This window comes from Bos javanicus, chromosome 24 (assembly GCF_032452875.1).
Source record: "Bos javanicus breed banteng chromosome 24, ARS-OSU_banteng_1.0, whole genome shotgun sequence".
NCBI lineage: Eukaryota > Metazoa > Chordata > Mammalia > Artiodactyla > Bovidae > Bos > Bos javanicus.
In genome coordinates, this window is record NC_083891.1 from 39,991,515 (window position 1) to 40,009,866 (window position 18,352).

The window sequence follows — 18,352 nt, forward strand, 5'->3', positions numbered from 1 at the left end:
CATTTCACTGCAAAGAGCCCCATACAGGCATCCTACTGGGGAGCCTTCGTAAGGTCAGGCAAATACCTTCCGCTCCTTATAACGGAGATGGAATGCTCTTGACCGTCACCGTAGGTGCCCGTGGGAGCGTGCAGGAGAGCTCTTCTCAGGCTGGTTCCGTCCCCAGGGTTAACATGCACTTCAACGTGGCCTTCAATTAGCATGATGGACCAGAAGGGCTAGGAAGGAGACACAGATAATTCCCATAGAAAAGACATTACTATAGGATTTAAAGAATTATCATCTGATGAAGCCCATGTGGCTGTATTAGTGCCAAGGAAGCAGCTCCTTAAAAACATCACCATGTGACACAACGGCTTTCTACTTCATATGCTACTTTCTAATCTCTGCTCACTTAATTTACTTTCTGCATTAGGCTGTTATCACTAACCACATCAAAGATTTCCATTTCTACACAGTCTTCACACTTACTTATTGCTACGTTATGTGCTACCAAATAGTCGTGTCGTAAGTCACTGATCTATTTCTCTCTTTCCCCAGGTTTACTGAGACATGATTGACATATACCGCTGTATTAGCCTTAGGTATACAACACAACCATTGGATATTTGAACATATCACAAAATGATCACCACAACAAGCTTAGTTAACATCGATCACCTCATATAGTTGCAAAATCTTTTCTTATGGGGAGAGCTTTTAAGATCCACTCTCTTAGCAACTTTCAAATGCAATATGGTGTGGTGACTATAGTCACCGCGCTGTACATCGCCCCCTGATCTTCTTACAGCTGCACGTTTGCGCCTTTTGGCCCTCTCCACCCAATTCCCTCCTGCCCTTACAAACTCGGTTGACCACCAGTCTGTTCTGTTTCTATGAGTTTTTTTTTTTTTAAGTTTCTCCATATAAGTGAGATCATACAGTACTTGTCTTTCTCCATTTAACTTATTTCACTTAACATAATGTCCTCGAGGTTCATACGTGTTCATTCATAGGATTTCCTCCTATTTTATGGCTGAATAAAATTTCACTGAATAAACACACAGACACACACACACACACGGTATCCATAAAATATCTTGCACAGTAGAGAGCCATACTCTATAAACTGTAGCTCTGTGACTTCTCTTTCATTAATACAATACCTTAGCATTCTCGGAGTCTCTTCGAATTACGTAATATATAAAGTCTGAGGAGAGGAAAGGGTAAATATCACCTAATTTATTACGATCCGAGGTAGACACTAAGTGTCTTTCTTCTCAGTGGCTGGACAAGGAAGATGGACTTTGCAACACAAAGACACCACTGATTCATGAAGGAAAACACATTCAGTAATGAACACGTTTCCTTAGTAAAAATGTGCCCCCATAAACAACCAGGCACACGGCTAGAATACGCACACGGCTAGAATACACGTTAGGACTAAGTCATCTTCCATCCAATGTTTCCTGAAGTCATTTCCTCCCTGAGCTCCTGGCTTGACAGCCTCTGGGTCACTCACCCCATGTGCCTGCCGATCACCTGGCTTCTCACTGCTCTGGCTCAGGGCAGCCAGGACGATGCCACTGCTGCTCCTGGTGGCAAATGTTGCCAACAACTTCGTGTCTGGTGACAGAGACTTGGGGGGCAATTCAACATAGCCACCTCTCAAGAAGCTGACGCTTCGGACAGGCTGGTCAGAGAGGAGAGAAGAAAGCCCATCAGGTCCACCGTGTGTGGAACCTCCCCCACCCAACCATCACCCAGAGGCTGCTGCTGTTTACCCCACCCCCCTCTTTTCTATTCAATCCCCTGGTTTAGATCCTGTTGCCTTATGACGTTAGTAAATCAACAGGCAGTTGATTTACTCGTCCTAATATGATTACACTTGTCTCAATATTCATAAAACGCTCCCCACCTCTAGTATACAGCCTTTCCTCACGCCATAGGAATTTCTGAGTAAATCAAAGGTTGATCTGGATATTTCCAGGTTTTTGATGCAGCCCACGTAGCTTTTGCTGGAGACACCTTTCCTGTAGGGAAGGACAGGACAGCAGCAGCAACAAAGTTTGGATCTTATAATTCCAGGTTTGAAAGAAGAAATAAAAACAAGGAAGATCTCCTTTCAGGTGTCATGGTCTCCCTGTAAAAAGGTTACTGACCGTGAGATGGTGAGAATTCAGGTCAAACATGTGCTCACCTTAGGACTAAAGAGAAGGATCAAATTTAGTGAGCACAACTATCCAGATGGCCACAAAGAAGGCCGAGCACCAAAGAATTGATGCTTTCAAACTGTGATGCTGGAGAAGACTCTTTAGAGTCCACTGGACACAAGAAGATCAAACCAGTCAATCCTAAAGGGAATCAACCCTGAATATTCATTGGAAGGACTGATGCTGAAGCTGAAGCTCCCTGTCTTTGGCCACCTGATGCCAAGAGCTGACTCACTGGAAAAGACCCTGATGCTGGGAAAGATTGAGGGCAAGAGAAGGGGGCAACAGAGGATGAGATGGTTGGATGGCATCACTGCCTCCATGGACATGAATTTGAGCAAACTCCAGAGATAATGAAGGACAGGGAAGCCTGGAGGGCTGCAGGTCATGGGGTCATAAAGAGTCAGTCAGAACTGAGCAACTGAACAACAACCACCTAGGTGGCTACCTAGACAAACCCTGCTTAATATTTTTAAGGGAAACTATTACAGTCATTACCATTTGGACGTACTCACCAAAACAGGGGCCAGTTATAAGAAAGGCAGTGCACTGTCGTAAGGAAGTTATGGCACTTAGTTTACAGTTCAGTCTCTGGGAGCTCGGCTGCCTTGACTGCCAGCTGTGGATGCATTCTTTTTTTTTTAATGGTGTGAAAGAAACGTCTCGCTTAATTTGTTCCCAGTTCAAAATTACAAAACTGAGAACAGCAAACTACAGAAAGTTTATGTGAATTATTAAAGTCGCAAAGCTAAACAAGAATCAGAATCAGTGCACCTCTCCTCTGCTATCTTTAATCCAACTTGCTGATGCTGGTCTTTCAGCTTTCACATACATTATTCACTCTAATCACACAAAAGGGGAATCCAGATAAGTCTGTAGAAAGCACGATCTTTTTTTTTTTTTTTTGGTCTCCAAAGAGATTTTTCTAGTAGAAAGTCTGGACAGGAGAATGATGCGTGATGGAAAGTAAGGCCTCCAAATATTGCACAGTTACCATTTTTAGATGTTCTACAGGCAGTAGAACATCATAAATTTTACTACAAAAGGCTTTCTTTACTTCTCAAGTATATGGCATACTTGGAAATAAATCCTGAATGTTCACTGGAAGGACTGATGCTGAAGCTGAAGCTGAAGCTCCAATTCTTGGGCCATTTGATGTGAAGAGCTGACTCTCTGGAAAAGACCCTGATGCTGGGAAAGATTGAGGGCAACAGGAGAAGAGGGTGGCAGAAGATGAGATGGTTAAATAGCATCACCGATTCAGTGGACATGAATCTGAGCAAAATCCAGGAGATAGTGAAGGACAGAAAGGCCTGGCATGCTGCAGTCCAAGGGGTTGCAAAGAGTTGGACACAACTTGGAGACTAAATGACAACAACAAATATGGCATACTAATCAAAACAGAGTGCTATGGGCTCAGTTGTGTTCTCTACCTCCTCTCAAAAAAGATTTTGACTTTCTAACGTTCTACTTTGATGTAGTATTCATAAGGTACTGAATGTAACCATACTTGGAAATAGGTCTTTGTGGTTGTAATCAAGTTAGGATGAGGTCATTAGGATAGGTTCTAATCCAGTATGAGTGGTGTCCTTATAAAAAGGGGAAATTTGGTCACAGAGAGACACAGAGGGAAAACAATGTGTCCACACAGAGGAAGAATGCCACCTACAAGCTGAGGAATGCCTGAAGCTACCAGAAGCCCAGAGACAGCACGGAACAGACTCTTTCTCATGATCCTCAGAAGGAAGCAGCTCTATGGACACTTGATATCAGAATCGCAGGCTCCAGATACTGTACGAGACATTTCTTATACATTTGTTAATCACTTCTGTTGTTTAAGCTGGCCGGTTTGTGGGATTTTGTTATGGAAACGAAAATAGTAATTAGGACATGACACTTCTGCAGTGTGGTATCATACCTCACTACCCTCGACCTCGGTAATCCACCCACATAAATTGGATCCTTATCCAGACGATTGAGGTCAGAAGATGCCCCCGGAGTCTCCCCTTGCTTGGTTTCTTTGTAGGTGGTGTTATAAGCATCAATAACTGCTAGGAGCCCTATAGGAGATCAAGGGGATAAGAACATCATTTTCTACAGGAAAACAAAACACAGACATCTCACAAAGTTCATTAACAAAGACATATTCTTTTCCATCCTGCAAATTTGACCAAGGAATGTTCTTGACTGTTAAAGGGCAAATGAAAACCCTCTTTACAAAAGTCAATAAATCCAGAATGCACATGCTAAATGGCACCAGAATGTGTGAAAGAAAATGGAATCAATTTGACCCTTGATTCCAATTTAGCCTTTAATGTTAAATAATGCATTTGCAAAAGTGAAAGTCGCTCATTCATGTCCGACTCTTTGCAACCCCATGGACTATACATATACAGTCAATGGAATTCTCCAGGGCCGAATACTGGAGTGGATAGCCTTTCCCATCTCCAGGGGATCTTCCCAACCCAGGGATCGAATCCAGGTCTCCCACATTGCAGGGGGATTCTTTTTCAGCTGAGCCACCAGGGAAGCCCAAGAATATTGGAGTGAGTAGCGTATCCCTTCTCCAGCGGATCTTCCAGACCCAGGAATCAAACCGGGGTCTCCTGCATTAGAGGGGAATTCTTTACCAACTGAGCTACCAGGGAAGCCCAATGCATTTGGAAACCACAGACAAACAGAATATTCCTTCACCAAGCTGTGAATCCCGGTGCTCAGAATTCCAAAGAAAACAAGGGCTTTTGAATAGAATGTCATTCAAGAAGACTCAGAAAGCTAAAGAAAAAACAAAGACTGCTAACTTTGGAAAGATTTCCATTCCCACTAGGGCATTTTGTCCGTCTGTCCTCACACTTACCTTGCTTTTTATTTCGTTGGAAGGCAATTTTGTACCACGTTCCATTATTATAGCGTCGGTCGGTAATCAGAGCAAGGGGCCCAGAACCCAGGTCAACTGTCACCCTGACTCTGCCATCGACCAGGTCAATGGATAAAAAGTCTTTCTGTAAAAAAACAAGAAAAAACACTTACCCATGGTTACATTATTATCACAAGATTTCTTTCCCCTCCAAGTCAGGGAGGGTGGAAATCTCCTACAGTCAAACTGAGAGAACAGGATCTGGCCTAATAGTTGGACATTAAAAGTGTCCACAAGGCTTACTAGATTAATATACAGACGTGTGAAATAAACTCATGAATGTCAAAGTCCACAACACAATAAGAGAAGTGGACTCTCTGCATCTTGTTCACTTAGATTGACAAATGAGCCAGTCCTAAAAATACAACCACAAAACAGAAAGATCACCCGCACTCAAGATAAAAATAAGAACATGAACTCCTCTGATGGAATTCAAATAAGATTAGGAAGTCACAGTGAATAAAACAAGACCTCTTATTTAGGCTCAAAATCTAATAATAAATGTTTAAGTGACATTTATAATGAGGGGAGGGCTTCCCAGGTGGCTCAGTGGGTAGAGTCCACCTGCAGTACAAAGAGACACAGGAGACTCAGGTTGGATCCACGGGTTGGGAATATTCCCCTGGAGGAGGGCATGGCAACCCATTTCAGTACTCTTGCCTGGAGAATCCCATAGACACAACAGCCTGGTGGGCTATAGTCCGTAGGGTTGCAAAGAGTTGGACATGGCTAAATGCACATAATGATGGGAAGCTATTTTCTATTTGACATGCTTTTCCAAATGTTTGTCAGTGAGTTTGTACTGATAAATAATTTAAAATGGGAAACTAGTATGGCATACATGTGTATATATTATCCTTGTATGTGCTCATAAAACAATCATTTAATAAATATCCTCACAGCAATCCAACTGTAGTTACACAGCAGGACATAGAACCCTTAAAGACTCTTACGGTGCCGTTTGAAGCCAGGTACAGAAGCAGCCCGTTAGGTGAATAGGTACTAAAAAGCATAATTATCTGAGTCACAGTAGCCCGGAGAGTCTTCTCCACGACAGAATACCCACTCCCAGCAAAATGGAAAGAGGCATCTTCATCCTGGGGGCTGCACAGAGAGAGGGTGAAATATAACCTGTTCTTAGGAAGGTGTAGTTCACAAGGACACACGACACTCATGAGTTCTTCCTCACAAAGCTGTCATAGAGCATTTATTTCCATAATTTGGTAGTAAGTCTTAAGTCATAATAACTTAAAAGATGCCCCCCATGAGATTATGCGAGACAAGCACCCAGTTGCTTTATAAAGAAAAGAGAGTTAACGTAGGCAGCATTCACTGTAGTAAAAAGAAATTCCCTCAAAGGATGAATTGCGGCTATAAATAGTTCTACTCAGCGACTAGATTTTCGTTTGCTCTAATTTCCTTTAATGTGACTTTGATGTCCTTTAATATCTCATTTCCTTTAATGTCCTGTCTTAACTTCAGCACTTTTGGAATAAATTTTATATTGGCATTTATTACCTGGTGCTGGTTTTAACTAAATGCATCAGTTAAACTGGACTAATAATGGAAAACAAATCCATACCAGTGTGCCAGAAGGATCAGCTTACAAAAATATCATTGACCAAACAGAGTCTCAAAAATCTGCAAGACGAGCTTACAACTCAGTCACACACTGTGGACTCCAGCATATCTTAGATAAGTGTTTTCCAGTTTTCCCCACGCCTCAAAAAGCTGACTTAATTTACTCTTCAAATACAAAGTACTTGGAACATGTCATTATTATGTTCAAAAGGTACTTTTGTGGAATGTCATAGGGCTTGAGAGTGAAATTTAGATTAGAGTGTCCGGGCGGGGGGTATGAATTTGCACTTCCTCCTGGTAAAGGTGTAATAACCAAACTCTGTGACAACTCCAAGCAGAGACAGAAGACCCAACGACAGCGTTTTCATTAACAAAGTAAAACATAACGGTACTCTGTAAAACCCAAGGTTTCAAACTGATGGCTTTCTATAGTCCTATTATTTCTGAAAATTTCTGTCTTGAGATCTCCCATAAAGAAGTATAAGAAATGTACTGTGTATAAATCAATTATGGTCTAATTCTCAATCACTTCCTAGAAGCAAGTCCCATTGCTTTACCTTCAGACGACTGGATTCATGTAGCGAAGGACACAAATTCTAGCAGCAGATTGCTGGGGTTCAAATTTCAGCTCCCCAACTTACTAGCTGTGTGACCTCAGAAAAGTTACCTAACCCCTCTGTGTCTCATTCCCTCTATCAGTAAAATAGGGATCATGAGAGAACCTCTCTGGAAGGGTGATACATGATTTAATATGTGCAAAGAAAAGAAGACTGCCCTATCAAAGGTCAGCTAAGCAGCCAATGCGCTGCTGCACCAGCCACTCAGAACTTATACAGGAATAAAGGCCTGCTGATTAAAGATTTTTCCCCCCCCATATTTAGATGTGAACTGTTAAAATCAATGATTTTATATTATCCTTTAAGGATCTAAGAGATTTTTCATAATTATAAATGTATGCTGACACCACACTAAAAGAGTACAAATGTATTCAAAGAGGAATTAAAAAAAAAAAAAACCCAGTTAGCTTCCGTGGTAATATAAGCCAAAGTTAAAGGTACATGATCACATTGAGAAAAAAACTTTTTTTAAGTCTAAAGGGCATCACTGGACCATATCAATGATTTAATAATGGAAAATTACACACAAAGGTGAAAAGCATAATGAATTCTAATCACTGACCTGCTCAAATGGATTCAGTTCCTAGAAATAGTTTATTAACTCACTGAGCTAAAGCTTTTGTCTAGGTAGGGACACTTATCTAAAATGAAGACAGTTTAATCCAGTGACAAATGCAGACATAAAGCACCAGTTTGTGTCTGTATCAGCATTTACAAAGTGTGTTCTATGGAACATTAAGAAAACTCATTATTAGCAAGAGTTCAGGGGTGGCTCAGTGGTAAAGAATCTGCCTGACAATTCAGGAGACACAGGAGACTCAAGTTTGATCCCCAGGTTGGGAAGATCCCCTGGAGGAGGAAATGGCAATCCCTAGTATTCCTGCCTGGAGAATCCCAAAGGAGCCTGGTGGGCGACAGTCCATGGGGTCTCAAAGGACATGACTGAGTGACTAAGCATGCATGCAGGGTCAAATGCATTTGAGAAATGCCACAACTTGAACCTTTTCCCTGGACCAGGTCACTGTACACATTAGCAGCTGAGGTGTCACCTGTGGGGCGAGTTACCTTCCGAAGCAGCCGTGGCACTCCCCCTCCCTCTCAATATAGTTCCACAGGCCGATCGACTGTCCATTCAGGAAGGCCTCGCCCATGCAGCCTTTAAAATGAGTAACCTTCACGGCAGGAGACTTCTAGTGTAAACAAACACACAATGAGTGAAAAGAAATGCATTTTTTAAGTGTCCAAAGCTCTTCCTTGGGAGCTCAAATTTCACAGATCCAAATTTTGAGAAAACAACATCCAGGAAAATGGCCAGTTTGTAATCGCTGGGCTTCCTTCCAATCATGAATTGGGATCCTAGAATGAGTGACAGACAGCAGGACGAGAACTCAGGGCACATCAATTACTAGGGTCGCTGGAGAGAAGGCCCTTCATCAGATGAGAAAAGATCCAGAGGATGCGGTCAGTGATGACGCCTCACTCATTTCAGAGCACTGAACCAGGTCCAGGTAACCCCAGCTTTATTCGGTGGGAGGATAACTGATGTAATAAAATATACCACGAACTCTTTTGCTAAACACTAGGGTTAGAGTTAGTCTACCTTTAGAGTCAGGGCTTCCCTGGTGGCTCAGACGATAAAGAATCTGCCTGCAGTGCAGGAGACCCAGGTTTAATCCCTGGGTTGGGAAGATCCCCTGGAGAAGGGCATGGCACCCCACTCCAGTAATGTTGCCTGGAGAATTCCATGGACAGAGAAGCCTAGCAGGCTATACAGTCCCTGGGGTCACAAAGAGTTGGACATGGCTAAATGACTAATACACCTCTAGAGTCAGAATAGAGATAAGGGAGTTCACAAAAATTAATGTGGAATACTGAATTTCTTCTTTTATTATTGAGGGGGAAAAATAGTAAAATGAACCGTTGGCTGCTTTTCCCTTTATACCATTTATGAAGCATGATCCTTTACAAAACCAACCCAACTCTGCAGATGAACTGTCATTAAACAAAATAATAGAAGCAGGAAAATCGTTCTCTGCCTAGAATATTTTCAAAAATGTAAGCATATTCATTTCATCTGTTGGTAAAATCAGCCTGTTCAGATGAGCCTTCAGAATGTTACCTTTATCTGTCCGCCAAGCCCTCCAACAAACATCATGGTTGAGTTGTTTACATCCAGAACTTTGGCTGTTCCAGGGGATTTACTTGTTCTTGGTGGAGGCTTTTGAGCTGCGCTCATTTCCTTTACGCTCAATGAACCAATGTTCCCAAACCTGGGGGTCACAGACAGTTGCAAAAAGAGCACTTTCAGAATGACAAATCGGTCCACATGTGTGCACGCATGCACACACACACACACACACATCTGTTCTACACACAGCCTCCACCGGCTTCTGCCCACGTCTCCACTGGCGTCTCTGCTTCTAGGTTTGCCCAGCCCAGCCCTAGTGTGCCCTCTAGAATCTTGTGGAGTATTTCTTCTAAAGCATCAATTCCATCCTGTTATCTCCTGCTTACAATAGTTACAGATAATGGACTAAATATGTTTCAACAGCCCACTGTCTTTATTATATCCCTGTTTTCTCAAATAACAAAGTAAAAATCACAAATTCCCAACAACACCATCATAACAACAAAATGTGATATTACAGAAAAGTGAAGAGAAAGATACACATAAAGCTGCTTAACAGTAGTTGCCTCTGGGGAAGGACTTTATTTTTTATAACTTTTATTATTTTTTGGTAGAACCACATGACAGGCAGGATCTTAGTTCCATGACCAGGGATCAAACCCTTGCCCCCTAGAGTTGGAAGCACAGAGTCCTAATCACTGGACCGTCAGGGAAGTCCCTGGGGAGGGGCTGTAAAAGGAAGAATTTCACGTCCTTCCTGAATTCTAAAAAAACGCCACCCCTAACTGGTTCCCTCCTGGCCTGCCCTCTGCTTGTCCTGCTGCCAGCCACGTGGTGTCTCCATTATGCTGCACGTTACTGCCCTCTTCTGGGTTGGCTGCCCAGACTTAGACCTGACATTCTGAAGGTAATACAAACTTTAAACTTTTTTCTTCATTTGATGGTTGATTTTGGCAACAAAGTTTATTTCTCTTGTAATAATGAAAAAAACTCCTACAATAAATCTAAACCAAGTATTCTTTCATTATAATCCCACTCCCCAGAAATTTCAAGGACTGTTACATGATATTACAAACATGTTGTTGTTCAGTCACTAAGTCGTGTCTGACTTTTTGTGACCCTATGGACTGCAGACACCAGGCTTCCCTGTCCTTCAACATCTCCTGGAGTTTGCTTAAACTCATGTCCATTGTGTCGGTGATGACATCCAACCGTCTCATCCTCTGTTGCCCCCTTCTCCTCCTGCCTTCAATCTTTCCCAGCATAAGGGTAAACACGTAGTTACTTAAAAGATGCAGGAGAGAAATGAGAGATGCTCAGACAGAACTTTGTCTGCTACCTGGTCACATAGATGCCGTGCCACTTGTTGTCATCAATTGGGAAGTCTGGAAATTCCAAGCGTGTTGATCCAGAGCCCAAATCCCAGAGGAAGGCCACTTTTCCTCGCCGCATCTCCACTGCCAGGAAATCAGCCTGGGGTGCAGGGCGTGAGCTGGGGTTAGTCCACAGGCAAGACTGTGGGCATGACCACTGACACGCTCTAAAGGAATTCTTACAGCATTTTCTCTATTCTTAAAAAGTAAAACAGTGAACACAAAAAAAGACCTTCTATTGTCCTTAAATGCTCCCCTCCACTGGAGCTGGAGCATGACCCGAAGGATCGTATTGGAGACAGTGGCCACCGTTGGCCATTGGTGCCCACCACCCTTCCCCGGCATGGCCCTCCATGGAGCCTCCCATGAAGTTCTCCAAGAAAACTCGCTGGGGGTAAGCCGCCTCTACAGGGGTCATAAGGAAGGCGTGGCACTTGTCTTTCTGCCCAGCCTGAAAAGGCAACGTGTGAACGTGAATCATGCAAGAAGACAGAAGCCATGAAGCCCTACAGCACCGACTGACCTGTGCTGTGCACCTTGGGTCTTAAGAATACACTGCAGATGGCATTTGTGCTTGCTAGTATCTTCTGCCCAAGGGTCTGACCCATGCCCCACCGACAGCCTAAAGAAACAAGTCTTCCCCAGGGGACTTGCCCTCTGGGAACCGCGAGAATCTCAGTGGGTGGAAGAGTCTGGGGGAAGCTTGACAATTCTGACGTGTCCCTCGGGGTGCACGCCTCCACGCCTGGTGACAACTGCCAAGGTCGACTTCACAGACTCGAAGTGAAGCTCCGTGGCTTCAGAGGTCACAGGAGACATTATGGAAAGCTCTGTCCCCACAGCTCACAGTTAAAGGGGCAGAGGGAGGCACCGTTCATCAACGCCGCTCTCCTCTTTACAGGCACGCAGTTTCACAGTTTGTTTTCCATCTAACATTACCAGCTTAGCAAAAGATTAGAAGCACTAGTGATTTCATGAAGGCCTTATTTTTTTTTTTAGCCAAAAATGTACCAATTGAGAAAATATCCTCTGGCCTAAGAGACTCGGCGTGGCTTCCGCAGGTCATACTCACGCTCGTGCTGCTGCCCAGGTAGAAGAGAAGGTTGTCGGGTTCACTTGTCTTCACGTTGAGCGTCAGGCTGTTGTAGTTGGTAGAAGAGATCTGGGGCTGGTAGGCCCGGATGCAGTCTCGGTCTGCAGACACAGCAACTTTGATCTGGAGAAGGAGAAGAGACATGTCCCCAAGTGCCTTAGAGTCATCCAGGACACACACTGGCAGCATGCCTAGGGTTCAGAAGTGCTGTGCTGTTCTGACTCTTCGCGGCTAGGCAGGATTCCTCTCCAGATAATAGTGCTATGTGTCTCAAAAGGTGAAAATCAGATGGGGCTGAAACTTATTCCATTTGGTAAAATATTTTACTATGGAAAAAGCCAGTCATGAGGTTTTAAAGAAGAATTTTACACAAGGAACTCTATTTTATGAGACTTGATTCCTTAAAGATAAGGAGTTTTTCTAAATCTCTTTGGAATCTTACACCTGACACAGAAAGGCTATTTGATGATCATTTACCTGGGAAATCTCATGGACAGAGGAGCCTGGTGGGCTACAGTCTTCAGGGTTGCAAGCAAGTTGGATGCAACTGAGCATGCATAATATGTAGTAAATGGAGGGTTGATCTATCACTCAGCAAATATTTATAGACCAGTTATTTCACTCATATATCACTCTGGTAAATAATTACTTGCACATAATTTTTACATTAACCCTCAAGACTATAAGTTTATATTAACCAGAGCACTTGGAACCATCCATCAGGTTTTTTATTTGGCAACTGGAACTAAGGCAGATGGAAACCAGAGTTCTTATAAAACTCCAGCTCTTTTCCCAAAGTGAAATTACTAAGGGATCAAAGAATCTGGAGCTCCTTTTTCTTGGCTAGAAGCTTCAGGAAGGTAAACATTAGACCAGAGGTCACCTTTATTGTCTACAGGTCCCCAGGAGCACGGCAAATGATGTTCTCTCAATCTTATTTCCCTGAAACGCCTCTCCTTTAGCAACGGCCAGGGCCATGGCAAAGGATGGCCAGGAAACACTCTCTCAAGCTGTGTGTTTTATGCAGTTAGTGAGTGACCTGGATTTGAGCAACATTCATGGGATGTTAGCTGTTTTGTCAGAAGTCTAGAGATGCGGCCCACACTGCACACACATTCTGGAGAATCCTTGGATTATGATAACACTGAGTTGGGAAAATGATGGAAAGAACACTGTAGGCAACCAGTGAGACTTCCAGCAACGCTAACACTTGGACCAATGTGTTTGTACTATCCAGCGAATCAGTGGGGACCTAGAAATCTAGGCCATGGTTATAAATCTCCATAAGGACACGGAGATCTCTTTGCTAACAACATTCTGAAACACACAGAACAAAAGCAGGAATCAAGGAAAATGGGACTCATTAAATACACTTAAGGTAAATATCAACACTGAAAATTCCTTGGAAGGACTGAAGCTTCACTGGACGCTGAAACTGAAGCTCCCTTCCTTTGGCCACCTGATGCCAAGAGCTGACTCACTGGAGAAGACCCTGATGCTGGGCAAGACTGAGGGCAGGAGGACAAGGGGGTGACCGAGGATGAGATGGTTGGATGGCATCACTGACTCAATGGACATGAGTTTGAGCAGACTCAGGGAGATGGTGAAGGACGGGGAAGCCTGGTATGCTGCAGTCCACGGGGTCACAAAATGTTGGGCATGACTTAGCGACCGAACAACAACAAAGTAAAATGTGTAAGACAAGGCTTTAAATACACCTGGAGACAAGGCTGTGAGAAACCGGGCATTTCTGAGAACTTGTCAGCAGAAAGTGTGACCGAAGCCCTCTGCATGGGAGACCCCTGGGATGCATGGTTCCAGGAGCTTCAGCTAGCAGGGTGGTGCAGGGCTCCCGAGACCCGTGGGCCCCACACTCACAGATGCGGCTTGTTTCCGGGCCTGGCTGATCAGCAGTTTGATTTCTGACAGGTTTCTGCTCAGGTTCTCTTCTAACATCTTCAGAGGCTTCAGCCGATCCAACAAGAGGTTGGCTTGTGTTTCCACATCTTTGACTTTTCTTCCAGCTAACAAAGCTAATATATGAAGGGGACAAAAAGTTGGCAGGGGCGGGGCGGGGGGGAGGCAGGGAGGAAACAAGAGAAATTAGCTGGTCATTACTAGAATATGTGCTGGATATACTAGAATATCCAAATCATCAAATCCCTGATATCTTGGTAAATATATAAAAAATGCACCAGCCCAAGGCAGTACCCGAGGCTCTTCTCTTCCTTTATAAATGCAAATCCAGATGTTGCCACATTTTTATAATTTAGGATTGCTGTCTGCAAACACCCATGTGCCCTGGGCCAGCTCACGTAGCATGACGAAAACTTTCCTAACAGGACGGGAGACCACGACCTACTGGTCATCGAGGAGTCTCGTAGGAGTTCGTCTGTTTCTTGTAACGTGGCGTTAACCCTGGACAGGTCAGTGGACGTGTTCAACAGCTTCTGGCTCAGCCCCATGACATTCTTGAGTGTGCTGGTGGCACTCTGGTTTGCAGACATGGCCAGGTCTGTGACTTTGGCTCCTCTGTCTCTGACACCTGAAATAAATTTATACTCAAGTATATACTCTGGTGGTTATACACATGGTTATAACACGCAGAAAACCATAAGGCCGCAACGAATGTAATTTTACACAGAAACATGTTACAGAATTCCTTTCTGGTCCTTGAACACAAAAGGGGGCTTCTGTTTCTAATGACAGTATTAAGGCTGCCTGTCACGTGCTGGGGTTTCCCTGGTGGCTCAGTAGTAAAGAATCCACTTGCAATGCGGGAAGACACAGGAGACTCGGGTTGGATCCCTGGGTTGGGAAGGTCCCCTGGAGTAGGAAATGGCAACCCACTCCAGTATTCTTGCCTGGAGAATCCCATGGACAGAGGAGCCTCGGGGGCTATAGTCCATGGGGTCGCAAAGAGTCAGACATGACTGAAGTGACAGAGCACACACACACATATGTGCTACCACTTCCTTTTTTGGATGAATGAAATGTTTTTCATTCATGAGCGCCAAAGAATTGATGCTTTAGAACTGCGGTGGAGAAGGCTCTTGAGAGTCCCTTGGACTCCAAGGAGAGCAAACCAGTCAATTCTAAAGGAAATCAATCCTGAATATTCATTGGAAGAACTGATGTTGAAGCTGAAGCTCCAATACTTTGGCCACCTGATGTGAAGGACTGACTCATTAGAAAAGACTCTGATGCTGGGAAAGATTGAAGGCAGGAGGAGAAGGGGATGAACAAGGATGAGATGGTTGGATGGCATCATCAACTCAATGGACATGAATTTGAGCAAGCTCCAGGCGATGGACAGGGAAGCCTGGTGTGTTGCAGTCCATGGGGTTGCAGAGTCAGACATGACTGAGTGACTGAACTGAACTGAACTGAAATGTTTTTGATGACAATACTCTCTACTGAAGTATGATTTCAATACACAATGAGATTACAAAAGCAACTGCTAGTCGCCATTTGCTCAGCATCTTATATGTTAACAATCTAAACTCATTTGTTCCCTTTCCAATCATTCCTTTCTTACAGTCACTAACAGCTTCTCCAAATCATTCCATGTCTGGATAAGAAGGTTTAGGAATTTAAACCTGAAGGTGCCACAGAAGTATCCTAGGCCAGAGGAAGTGTATTTGCCCACAAGTGGCTGCTGGAAATAATAGCACAGTAAAAACTAAATGGTCACTAAAGATAAACTACAGTTCAATTATTCTAGAAAATCTGGGTGACAGTTTTTTTTTAAGGCACTTTTATTCATTTTTAAAGGGTTTAACACAAAAGGGACAAAGATTAACACTAGAAGAAGGTGGATGCAGGGTATACAGGTATTCTTTTCAATCTTCTGTAACTTTTATGCAAATGTGAAATTGGTTCCAAATAAAAAATTATTTTTGAATGTTTGATCAACATACATCATGTATCCTTAAAAACAGATAAATAAAAGAAAAAGAAAATTTCAGATCAGAAAATGCTCCACTCTTCTAAAGTCCAGCTTCCCAGGGTACTTTTCATGCTTATAAAGTGACCAATACAGTGAATGTGAAACTTGGGCAAACTCTGGGTGATGTTGAGGGACAGGGAGGTCTGGTGTGCTGCAGTCCATGGGGCCGAAAAGAGTCGGACATGACTGGGCGACAGAACAACAACAATAAGGTGAACCAGCAGACACAAGAACTTGGGAGATGTTTTCAGTATCTTGCAAGACTTAAGGAAAAAGAAAAGGCTGAAGGAATGTAAGATAAATAATGCACCACAGTGCAACTTGTCTGTGTTAAAAAGCTACCCTACTTAAAATTTTAAGGAACAGTGCATTTTCAAACCATCAATATTAAAGTGATCTATTTTAGAATGCTTATTGTCTCACAAAAGAAGATTTCCTTAATTTCCAAACAAGAATTCTCTAAATTATCACATTTATAATGAATTTAGCATTTTGCCTTAAAGCAGGAATATTTCAGCTTCTTCACTTGCTAGCTTCTTTCATCTCAGGCCTATTTTAATAGCAATTAATATGAAAGCACAAAGAATTTAAAGCTTTGTTTTTTCAGAGTATAATTCTACTACTTCAATTCAGGTGTTCTGAAGCTATAAAAAACACAGTGCTCTTCCTTCCAAACCATATCCCTCTGCAAGTGAAAATTCTGTCAATCTTGGTTTGGTTTCGGGTGAGGGGTCTCCATCGGACTTGCGGCAGGTCTTCTGCTCGTGTGCAAGTGTTTTGCAATGAGACGATATTAATTTAAATCAAGAACCCCCCTTTCCACTTACCTTCGGGAATTGCTCTAAGTATCAAGAGTGATTCGTTGGTCTGCCTGGTAATTTTATCAGCATCCTCTTGAAATCTCTTTGCAGTATCTTTCAATCTACTCAGTTCCAATGTGGTACCTAGTCAAAGGGGAAAAAGTGTTTCCTTTTAAGCTGACCCTGAAAAGTTGCCTGGATGACAGTTTTATCATTCCTGACCCATCTATAAAATCAGCAGCTTTCTACAGAGAGCCCAAATATTGAAAGTTTGTCTAACAAGACTTAGCATCACTCAACCCACACTCAAATTGTATGCCTGGGGGCTTACTTGATAATTTTTTTTTTTTACTTTGTTTTCCTTCTCACTAATACTTCTTAAATTCGTGTTTGATTCAATTAGAGCTCTAGGGCGAAAAGGGCTTCCCAAGTGGTGCTAGTGTTAAAGAATCCACCTGCCAGTGCGGAGGACATAAAAGATACGGCTTCAATCCCTGGTCAGAAAGATCCCCTGGAGGAGGGCATGGCAACCCACTCCAGTATTCTCTCCTGGAGAATCCCAGGGACAAAGGAGCCTGGCAGGCTGCAGTCCATAGGGTTGCAAAGAGTTGGACACAACTGAGTAACTAAACAGCGGCAGAGTATATTAAGGTGATAGATATCTCTCTCTATATATATAATAACGATATATCTATATAACTATATATAGATCTATATATATATTTATACGTTATAAAACTTGTTTGTTTCTCTTACACAACAGAGTCGGCTGCCATTCTGCATTATCCTTACTGATTCTTACATGTGCCAAAAATTGCTTACTGAAAGTCTTAGGAAAAATGAAACCACATTGGTATTTTTTTTTGCATAGGTATTTTTAATAGACAAATCAATATTGATTTAATTCAGTAACTTTATGAGAACCTACCATGGTTCTAACATTGCATTAGCCCTGTGCAGAAGACAAGAGTCAAACATAATACGACTCTTCAAGAAATGGTGAAACCCTGAGATGGACAGAGAAGTGACATCACAGGTATCCTGACAAACGCCGTAAGGACCAGCCTGAGCTCAGGAGCTAGAGCAGTGAGCAGAGGGTTTCGTTCTCAGGGGAGGCTTGTTGAGTCTATGGAAGATTGGAGGGGACTGCGCAATAAAAATTACATGATGTGTCTAGGATAGGAAATTAGAATATTATTGTGACAAAGAAATGTTAAGATTCGACTTGCTCCAGGAAAGAAGAATGTTCTGAAAGTATGTTCAGAGGTGTGTCCACAATCATTCTGGCATCAACACAGCCCCAGCTGGGAACTGACCTCGATGCTTTCTGCTCAGGCGGTTGCCTTCTTTGAGAAACTCAGAACTGCGCTGGAGGGCCGCTCTCCCATTAGAAACAAGAGATTCGGAAGCCTGTAAAATGGAACAGTTTAAATGTGGACCTGCAGGGCGGGGTGGGCTCTTTCTGAAGGTGGAGAGAACAACTCTGTCTTGTCAGAATATCCCCCAGGGTCCTTCCGAACAAGGAAGTCAAGCAGACAACAGGCAGGGACAACTGAAGTAGGCCTATTAACATGTGCTAATTTGTAGCTGAAGAGAAGGAACACAGTCATTTTTAAATCTATAAACACAAAAACCAGCCCTTAAATGAAGATGTTCACCACGGGTAAGAAGAGATGTCCAAGGTAGATATCAATTAACATTA

The 18,352-nt window shown here is 43.0% G+C and overlaps 1 protein-coding gene across 3 annotated transcripts in view; it reads right to left on the reverse strand.

Moving 5' to 3' along the window:
- LAMA1 (laminin subunit alpha 1) overlaps positions 1–18,352 on the reverse strand; it is a 125,481-nt gene that overhangs the window by 10,697 nt on the left and 96,432 nt on the right. For all 3 annotated transcript variants that reach the window (XM_061399901.1, XM_061399900.1, XM_061399899.1), the window contains exons 41-54: positions 17,967–18,060; positions 16,678–16,794; positions 14,264–14,446; positions 13,780–13,934; positions 11,881–12,024; positions 10,775–10,908; positions 9,427–9,577; positions 8,373–8,497; positions 6,063–6,213; positions 5,050–5,194; positions 4,111–4,252; positions 1,898–2,012; positions 1,502–1,672; positions 67–218 (exon numbers count right to left, since the gene is read on the reverse strand). In XM_061399901.1, coding sequence (XP_061255885.1) covers positions 67–218; positions 1,502–1,672; positions 1,898–2,012; positions 4,111–4,252; positions 5,050–5,194; positions 6,063–6,213; positions 8,373–8,497; positions 9,427–9,577; positions 10,775–10,908; positions 11,881–12,024; positions 13,780–13,934; positions 14,264–14,446; positions 16,678–16,794; positions 17,967–18,060 — 1,979 coding nt within the window. The remainder of the gene's footprint in view (positions 1–66; positions 219–1,501; positions 1,673–1,897; positions 2,013–4,110; positions 4,253–5,049; positions 5,195–6,062; positions 6,214–8,372; positions 8,498–9,426; positions 9,578–10,774; positions 10,909–11,880; positions 12,025–13,779; positions 13,935–14,263; positions 14,447–16,677; positions 16,795–17,966; positions 18,061–18,352) is intronic.